The sequence below is a fragment of the Natrix helvetica genome (genome assembly GCF_964273705.1).
Source record: "Natrix helvetica genome assembly, chromosome: 1".
Classification (NCBI taxonomy): domain Eukaryota; kingdom Metazoa; phylum Chordata; class Lepidosauria; order Squamata; family Natricidae; genus Natrix; species Natrix helvetica.
In genome coordinates this window covers 239,896,294-239,906,365 of record NC_138548.1, presented here as the reverse complement: position 1 = coordinate 239,906,365, position 10,072 = coordinate 239,896,294, and the positions used below count along the sequence as shown (strand labels likewise).

Genomic DNA, 10,072 nt, shown 5'->3' with positions numbered 1-10,072 from the left:
AAATGTGTTGTGCTCCAGGGTTCTAGTCAACAAGCCTTCCCTTCTTCTCTGCTACTCTTCCCCCCCCCCCCCAGCCCGATTTATTTTTCTCACTCTTGCTTTGCTCATTTCCTACCAGTATTATGTGTCCCCACCCTCTGGGCAAACTTATTTCTCTTTGGATTGTTTTAGGAAGTTTTGCACAACAAGATTTTTTTCCCCCTTAAATTATTCGAATGTCTATAAATGGCTATATCTCTTGTTAGGATGGATAATATCACCTGATTACTTTAGAGGGGTGCTACCAATAAAATTGAGCTGGAACAGTATCTTTTGGAAGTACAGGTAGTCCTTGACTTATGATCACAATTGAGCCCAAGATTTCTGTTGTTAAGTGAGACCTTTGTTCAATGAGCTTTGCCCCATTTTACGATTTTTCTTACCACAGTTGTTAAATGAATCGTTGCAGTTGTTAAGCTAGGAACACGGTTGTTAAGTGAAACTGTCAGAAGGTCACAAAAGGGGATCACATGACCCCAGGACATTGCAACCGTCATAAATATGAACCAGCTGCCAAGAGTCTGAATTTTGATCAAGTAATCGTGTTGGGGATGATGCCGTCGGTCGTAAGTGTGAAAAATGGTCACAAGAAGTCATTTTTTTCAGTGTTGTTGTAACTTTGAACAGTCACTGAACAAACTGTTGTAAGTCAAGAGCTACCCGTACTGTTTTAAAAGAATCTTGTTTAGAATTGGTTAGGACATGGGTCGGCAACATTAAACACTGAAAGAGCCACAAAGGTCCTAACCAGAAGCCCCCCGGAAGTCCCCCACCATAGAGTCTCCTCCTAGCGTGGCGTCCTTTTTCCTCTACCTGTCCTAACCGAAAGCCCTATCAATGGTGGAGCCGACCGGTGACAGGGAGCTGCAGCAGAGGGATGAAAGAGCCACATGCGGATCCAGAGCCGTAGTTTGCTGACCCCTGGGTTAGGATGTGTCAGACTGCCGCTGCTAATGTGCACGAGAAGAACTGCCGCGTTTTTTAATACTCACATAAATTCTTTCTCTTTTTTTTGCAATCAATAGCATCATGGAAGATGATTTTGCTTGCCAACTGAAAAAAATTGCCTTGGCCATGGGTGCATCCCTGACGGACAAAGATCTTGACCTGTTGCCCTCAGAAATGAGGCACCACGGTAAGGAACGAAAGAAACCAAAATTGCTGAATTTGCAGTAGATTCCTAAAGGATATCAGATATCACATTCAGATTAACTGATAACCTGCATTTGCAAATGCAGGTAGTCTATGAACTACAACCACAACGGAGCCCAAACTTTCTCTTTCTAAGCAAGACAGTTGTTAAGTGAGTTTCGCCCCATTTTTATGACCTTTCTTGCCACACTAGTTAAATCAATCTCTGCAGTTGTTGAGTTAGTAACATGGTTGTTAAGTGAATCTGGCTTCCCCCTTGACTTTGATCATCAGAAAATGATCACATGGATGCCAGGACACACAACCATCATAAATTGCCAGTTGTCAAGTGTCCGAATTTTGATCATGTCACCATGGGGATGCTGCAAGAGTCATCAGTGCGAAGAAGTCATAATTCACTTTTTAAAGCGCTGTTGTACTATCAAATGATCTAAATCAGGGGTGTCCAAACTTGGGAACTTTAAGACTTGTGGACTTCAACTCCCAGAATTCCCCAGCCAGCCATGCTGAAGTTGAAGTCCACAAGTCTTAAAGTTCCCAAGTTTGGACACCCCTGATCTAAACGAATCAAAGGTGGTATTCAGCAGGCTCTGACCAGATCTGGAGAACCAGTAGAGGAAATTTTGAGTAGTTCAGAGAACCAGTAAATACCATCTCTGACTGGCCCCACCCCCATCTATTCTCTGCCTCCCGAGTCCCAGCTGATTGGGAGGAAATGGGGATTTTACAGTATCCTTCCCCTGCCACGCCCACCAAGCCACACCCATCAAGCCACACCCACAGAACCAGTAGTAAAAAAAATTGAATCCCACCATGGAAATGAATGGTTGTTCCATAGAAATAGAGAAGCTCCATAGATATTTAAATGAATGGTTCTGGGTCACCGACTACCAGTACTATAGTTTTCAATGTTAAATCTGGGCTTGTTTCTATCTGAGATGGGAAGTGAGCCATAGTTATGTTCTACATATGAAAATAAGAGTTTCCACATAGAGTGTCGATAATGTTCTGCAGACTATATTTACAGTATATCATGCTAACATTATAATTCATCAATTAAAAATTGCCCGTTCTGTTGCAGCCTCATTCAATTATACCAAGTTCCTTGAATACATGCAGAAGTTTCTGACATCAGACGAGAGGGAGACTCACCTGCGTAAAGCCTTCAAATTGCTTGACAAGGATGACAGTGGTTTCATTGAATGGAATGAAATCAAGTAAGATAATGTTGCTGTCTATTGCTACGAAACACAGGGGGAAAGTTAATAAGGGCAGTCGTGGCTGATTGTTTTATTTGCAGATGGAGAGGTAGAAAACATTGGAGTGGAGTCACCTCATCATTCACAAGCTAAAGTTGTTAATTTCTCAGGAACTAGGTTCATCTGGATTCAGCTGACCTATGGACTTAACCAGTGTTTAGAAACTACTACAGTCATGTCAAGAGTGCTGAAGCGCTTCCATATTGAAAGGATTAACCAGTGACATTACCATTGCCCAGAGGACACCCAGTTGGGGACATCTTTCATGTCCCCACTAAGCTGCCCAACGATGTGGTACCCATCTATCTACTCATGGTTGCTCGCTTTAGAACTGCTGGGTTGGCAGGAGTTAGAGCTAGTGACTGGAACTCAAACTCAGACACCAGCCAGCCAATCATCACACCAGCATCCTAAGCATATGAGTGACCACGCTCCTTCTCTTCAAGGTTATTTACAGGAGTTTTGAGCCATTTTTTGGCATCTTGCTTCAATGTTTCAGAACCTATCTTTTCCAGCTTTTTTTAAAGGATTCTTGAAGCCATTTTTCCAGAACTGGTCTGGTTTCTTCAGATGATGAGAGGCTTTCTAGAGATCCTTGAAGCCATTGTAATATATTTTGCACATGTCCTTTGATTCTTGAGGTCTTCTATTGATTTTTCAAGCCAGCCATTATACTTAGGGCAGCTCAAAACTCTAGACTTCTGCAGATCCTTTAATACATGCTTTAAGCCATGTTTAATAGGGACGCGGTGGCTCAGTGGCTAAGACGCTGAGCTTGTCGATCAGAAAGGTCGGCAGTTTGGCGGTTCGAATCCCTAGCGCCGCATAACGGAGTGAGCTCCCATTACTTGTCCCAGCTTCTGCCAAAGTAGTAGTTTGAAAGCATGTAAAAATGCAAGTAGAAAAATAGGGACCGCCTTTGGTGGGAAGGTAACAGTGCTCCGTGTGCCTTTGGTGTTTAGTCATGCCAGCCACATGAACACGGAGACGTCTTCAGACAGTGCTGGCTCTTCGGCTTTAAAACAGAGATAAGCACTGCCCTCCAGAGATGGGAATGACTGGCACATATGTACGAGAGGAACCTTTAAATTTACCTTAAAGCCATGTTTATAAATTAGATGATTACCATTATTATATGAGTGATTAGAAATGGTCTGGCAACAGAAATGACCATTATCTATCTATATCTTTCTCTCCCCCGCCCCCAACTTTTGAAATCACATCAGTAGCTACATAAAATTAGTCTGAGTCATAATTTGACAGCTTTGCCAGAGATTATACAGCTAGTGCATATAAAGACAGTGCCTTTAGGGTTGAGAAGAGAGTTGACGTCGCGACAGCACAACGTGCGATCTTGGTGCTCCGATATCGCAGTCAGATTTTTGACGCTGGATGGTCCATTTGGACCTAAACCATCCCGCAAAGACAGTGATTGAGAAGGGCACCTCCTGTTGATCTCAGGGACACCGCAAAGTCCCTGAAAGATCCAGGAATAGCCTTTTTTTCCGGCGACAGAAACGCAGCTAATGAAGCTGCTGAAGTTGGGACAGCTCCGGAATGGGAAGAAAGCGGAAAGAGAAAGTGTGTTGAATTGGTGAGGAAATTTTATTATTAGAGGAAGAGACTACCCAAGAAAAAAATTTAAATTAAGATTGAAGACAAAAGACTGTAGGCGGTGAGATTGATCTGCATTGAACTTAGTGTGTGATCCAGTTTCTAATTTCTTTTTTTTTTCACGGAGGGAACTTTTGCAGGGGCTCCCTATTTTTTAAACTGAATGGATTAATACTTTCTTCTTCTTTTTTTCACTTTTGCTTATACCTATGGATTAAAATTCTCCTTTTTTTATAATGCTTGATTTGATTGATTTAATTGTTTTTTATCTTCATTTAAGGGTTTTTTTTCTTTCTAAAGATTGGAATATAAAGAAGAAAATAAGAAGGATTATAACGAGAGTTGTAACAACAGGAGGAAAAGCAGTTACACTGCCACTTAGAGACTGGAGGCTGGATACATTGTTTTTTTTCTTCTTTCTCTTTGATCATTTGAGATTTGAGGTTCTTTCAGCTTGTTTACTGACAGTGATAGTAAGAAGAGCACAAGTTGTTTATACAGGTGCCTTTTGGAAGTTCTATCACTAGCTATTTGAGGGAAGACAACATTTTGACTTGAAAGATAATAAATGAACCTGTTTGAAGTTTATTAAAATAGCCTGGAACTCTATAGTGGCAGTGTCTGCAAAATTGAAAGAATAGCCCAGCAGAAAAAATAAACTGTAACATTGCAAGTGATTATGTTTGAAATTAAAAATCTATTAATTGTGACAGAGAGAATTGAAAAGAGATTGGAGAATATGGAATACAAAACAGAAAAATCTGATGGAGAAACTGAGGAAGTTTACCAAATGAAGAAAGTGGAGGACAGAGTTCAAAAGATGGAAGAAAAAAAATGAGCAAAGAGATAAGAAAACTGTGGATACTGACAACAAAGTTAGCGTGGTTGGTAATGGCAAGAGCGGAATATGGAAAGGGGAGATGGATGGACTGGAACTCTACCCCAGACTTCAAAGCACAGAAGAAGAAAAGAGAGAAAAATTGATGGAGATAAGGAGAGAAATCTTGATAGAAGCACTAGCGATAACCAAAGATAAGCTGATGGAAAGAGCAGATGTTGGGTATCAAACTTTTGTGAGATACGAAAGGAACAGCATGTTGCCAAGGGAGGTTTATACAAGATTTATTAAGAAAGTAACTAGAACATTAATGCTACAAATGGCAAGAGATATAAGACCGTACTATTGCTGGAGGGATACCTGATTGATGCAATGAAAATGTATAATAAAAATTAAGTTAAATTTAGTTTACTAGTAGTATGTATAAAATGAAGCAACAATAGCTATAGTTAAATAATGATTAATAATGATAACAATACATATAGATATAGTAGTTTGATAATATGAAATTTTATATAAACGATATATGGAGATTATGAGAGGAGGTTTAAAAGCTTTATCTAGAATATGTTATAAAGATGTATTGTGATTGGATGATTTTAGGATGATTTAATGGAATGTTAGCATATAAATCCTATTCTAGATTTTGAATATTATATATAAAAGGATGCAAAAACAATTATAGTCAAATTAAGGTTGAGATATAATAATTGTGATAAACATGAATATAGGTGAATTTAAAATATGCAATTTGATATGAAAAACAAGTGGTGACTAAGGAAGAGATGCATGGAAATACTGTAACCAACTGACACACTTTCTACAATTTGTAATGGAAGATGGGTTTTTTCATTTTTATTTTTATGTTTGTTTGTCCTTGTTCAAAAACAAATAATTTTTTTTAAAAAAAGACAGTGCATTTAGCATAAAGGTTAATCCTTATATTAAGTAATTGATACGACCAATCCTGTTTTCTATGGATTCTCTTATATTTCTTACCCCAGAATTAAGTGGATTGAATAGTAGAATAGGAACTTCCTATCAAGACTGTTCCTACCTCCTGTGTTAGAGTCGATTAAATGGAACAGAATTCTGGCTGTAACAATTACGGAGAAAAGGTTAACAGATGCAACCTTTGCCAACTCATCATGTGCACTGCGTGTGCCGAATCCCGTTACACATGCCTGTTCAAATGTTGTCTTCTGTTGCATCTGATTACTTTACACAGGACTAGTTTCAACGTGATTTTTCAGCTAAGAAAGTGCCTTGTGTCTCATCATTATACTCTTGTTATATTTTTAGTTCATCTATCAATCGCAATCTTAATTTCATATGACTAGATGTATTTTCAAAAGCCCAGTCTATCCAGATTTGTGACAATTTAGTTTTCCCATTTTTGCTTAAATTCTTCCCCGAGGTCAAAAGGAAAAGATAAATAAGGTGAGCAGAAATCCAGGGCAGGGAGAATAGCATATCCCTGTGAAAGACAATGCAGCATTCCTCAAACACAAGCTCCTTGTGATTATAGTTCCTGTCATCACACCAACCCATATAGTTGGGGGCAACAAGAGTCATCATTCAACCCTTAGATGACATCAGGTTAGAAAAAAAATGAAGTTAGATTATCAGCCTTCCATCCTTCCAAGGTGGGTAAAATGAGGACTCAGATTGTTGGGGGCAATTGGCTGACTCTGTAAACCGCTTAGAGAAGGCTGTAAAAGCACTGTGAAGCAGTATATAAGTCTAAGTGCTATTGCTATCCAGCCAAGTCAGAAATTTATTTTTGCAACTGCTTTGCTCCTGGCTGGTCTCAGTAAAAATGGGAGAAAAAAGTGATGGGAGGAGGAGAAGGCAAAGATTGTGCATGGGGGTTACTAAGCCCAATGTACCTCTCCTTAAAGGTAAAGATAAAAGTTCCTCTTGCACATATGTGCTATTCATTCCCGACTCTAGGGGGTGGTGCTCATCTTGATTTCAAAGTCGAAGAGCCAATGCTGTCCGAAGACATCTCCATGGTCATGTGGCCGGCATGACTAAACATCGAAGGCGCGTGGAAAGCTGTTACCTTCCTATTTTTCTACTTGCATTTTTATGTGCTTTCGAACTGCTAGGTTGGCAGAAGCTGGGACAAGTAATGGGAGTTCACTCTGTTATGCGGCGCTAGGGATTCAAACCGCCAAACTGCCAACTTTTCTGATCGACAAGCTCAACGTCTTAGCTACTAAGCCACTGCGTCGCTTGCTGTGCCTCAATTTCCACCTCTTTCACCCACAGGTACATCCTAGACACAGTGCCCAGTAACATGCCAATTGTCCCCTTGTCAGACGAAGAAGCAGAAGCCATGATCCAGGCAGCAGATACAGATGGCGATGGGAGGATTGATTTTCAAGGTGGGCGGAAACAGAGCTTAAGAACAAAACTGGCACCTTTTTCATGGAAAAGACACACTCTTTCTTCTTAAACAGAAATCCACACAGAAAGCAGCCACACAAAAGCCAAATTTGACTTAGCTTGAAATTAAACAAATTAAATATTATCTGTGAAATTGTTCCCCATAGCAGAAACACAAAAATGCAGCTTTGTCATGTTACAAAGAATAATGTATACTTTTAGACAGATTCCATAAGATGTGCCCAACTTTTCCGAGACCATTTTGGCCTTCAATTGCTGCAACAAGCTTTTAAAGGAAAATAAGGCTACTTAGAGGCAAATAAGTTTCAGAGTAGCCACTATTATGCAAAGCTCACCTCTAGGACACTTGTGAGGACAATATTAGAACCAGAAAATCAGAAGACCTTGTAACAAAGTTGGTTCAATTAAAAAGCAAGGATCATGGGAGCAGCATGCCCGCAGAAGAGATGGAGACTCTGGCTAGCCCTAGCATCGCTGGGGCCTGCCGCTCTTTTTGCGGCCGCCACTAAGAGAAGGGGTGTGGTAGCTAGGGTTTGCAGGAGTGGCCTCTGCGGGGCCATTCCGCGTGGATGGCAGGTCCAAGCGGGGTGCATGGTGCATGTTTCCCCCTTACTTCCCCCGGGAACTGGCTGTGCATGCATTTAAATATTTTAGGGGAGGGTTTATTTTAGCACATGTACTCAAAAGCCCGACTGGGCTTATTATCCACGGAGGTCTTATTTTCAGGGAAACAGGGTAGATGTGACTGGCTACAGAAAGAAAGAAATGAGGCATTCACACCACCTCCCAGAAAATACCCTAAGTTCCCATGAAACAAATGGAGCTTGGAGCTGCAGCATAACGCAGGCCTTCCTAGTGGCATGGCTACATTAATACTCACTTTGAATGATCAGCTACTGCATATGTTACGTTTTTAGATTAGAGCCAGTTGTTTATTGCTTGGCACATTTTAATCCAATTGACTTAAAACAGGGGTGTCAAACTGGCGGCCTGTGGGCCAGATGCATCACGCGCAGGCCACCCCCACCCCGGCTCCTCAAAAGGCAAAAAAATGTCACAATATATCACGTGACGTCATGTGATGCAATGGAGTTTGAAAAGAAAAGAACCACACGCAAGCTAGACTTTCTGTACCTACAAAGCAAGTGTAGCCCAGATTGAGGGCTGCTATACTATACTAATAGTGTAACACTATTATTTGCTTAAAACCATTGAAACACCTGTGTGGAATTATTAACATCCGGTGGTAAAATTGCCACAATTGGAGTCATTTTCTGTAGAAATAAAGTGTTGTAAGGTCCCTGGTGCTCTCTGAACTTGGTTCTTTGCTAGCAGACATTTAATGACCCAACTATGACACATTATCAGTACAAGTGAATGAGGACTTTGCTTCCTGTTTATACAAGCAGCTTGCCCTGCCAGCTTTGGGGGTAGTGGTGGGCAAATAAAACATGCCACACCATAACAGGTTTGTTCTTATATTTGGGGTGAGATAGAAGAAAGCTGGGAATGACTGCCTTGCATAATTTGTTTTAATGCAAAACCTACTCACTCTGATTATCTTATTGCATTGCAGAGTTTTCTGATATGATCACCAAGGAGAAGATTCCAAAGAAAAAATAGAGAAAAATAAAACCACCTCTTGCTTCTGTACTCAAAAGTAGTGTGCTGGGCTGGGATGGTTGTTGGAATCTGCTGGTACTTGTATCTCTGATCATTCCCCCTTCGAAGTACCTTTTTTTTTTTTGCAGGAAGATTTTTGGAGGGGGGTGGGCGCACATCTTCAGCTTGCTGAATGACTTCTGTAGTGCCCCAGAAACAGTTCAAAGCATTCATTATATTTCTCTTTTCTCTTACAAAATGCCCCGCCCAATCTTTTGAATAGGTTTTTTTTCCTGGCTGTGGTACACGAGAACGGGAATCATTTGAGCCACGGTGGCGCAGTGTGCAATACTGCAGGCTACCTCTGCTGCCTGCTGGCTGCCTGCAATTGGGCAGTTCAAATCTCACTGGCACAAGGTTGACTCAGCCTTCCATCCTTCCGAGGTGGGTAAAATGAGATTGTTGGGGGCAATAGGCTGACTCTGTAAACCGCTTAGAGAGGGCTGTAAAAGCACTGTGAAGCGGTATATACGTAAGTCTAAATGCTATTGCTATTTTCTTAGCCTATTCTAGCCCAGTGGAAGACATGTAGTTGTGGTACAGAATGAGACCAGCTTTTTTCAGAACAGGTCTATCCTTCCCTATTCTTTGCTGCAACCTGCCCTCCTCTTCCCTAGCCTTTATTCATTAAATTTACCAGTGCCCTGACTGCTCCCTTTGCATCGAGGATTAAATCCTGTTTTCCTTGGCTCTGCTCCTTGGGGAAGTGGGGACCTGTCAGTGTGCAAAATATGCAGTGGGGACATTTCCGGTTACAGAGAACATGGGACTGAATGATATTCTGGTTGAACATGTTCTGAAACCGCACCTCCTCCTAATGCTGTGTTTTCCTCTCCTCTAAATCCTTTGCTGGCCTTGCAATACGGAACTAAAAATGCTTGCTTGGGTTTTATGTCACGAAAACAAAAATGCTCCTGAGGCAAGTAAATATGTTTTCACATTGGCTGTAGCATACCTTTCTTTGACGAGGGATTTGAGCACAGTGAAAAAGAGGGAAAAGGGGAAAACTGAAGATAGATGAGCGCATGAAACCCCCCCAATGGGCCAAAGATCTATTCTATCACAAAAAAAGTCCTGAAATGGTGATCCTTGTTTT

General features: G+C 41.0%; 1 protein-coding gene across 1 annotated transcript; it reads left to right on the top strand.

The window, feature by feature from the left end:
* Positions 1-1,068: 1,068 nt before the first annotated feature.
* Positions 1,069-8,950, top strand: PVALEF (parvalbumin like EF-hand containing; the record flags this gene model as incomplete). Its single annotated transcript, XM_081936579.1, has 4 exons — positions 1,069-1,174; positions 2,273-2,408; positions 7,177-7,292; positions 8,891-8,950. The coding sequence occupies 4 exons, from the start codon at positions 1,069-1,071 to the stop codon at positions 8,935-8,937; spliced, it is 405 nt and encodes a 134-aa protein (XP_081792705.1). The 3' UTR covers positions 8,938-8,950.
* Between the last annotated feature and the right edge of the window lie 1,122 nt (positions 8,951-10,072).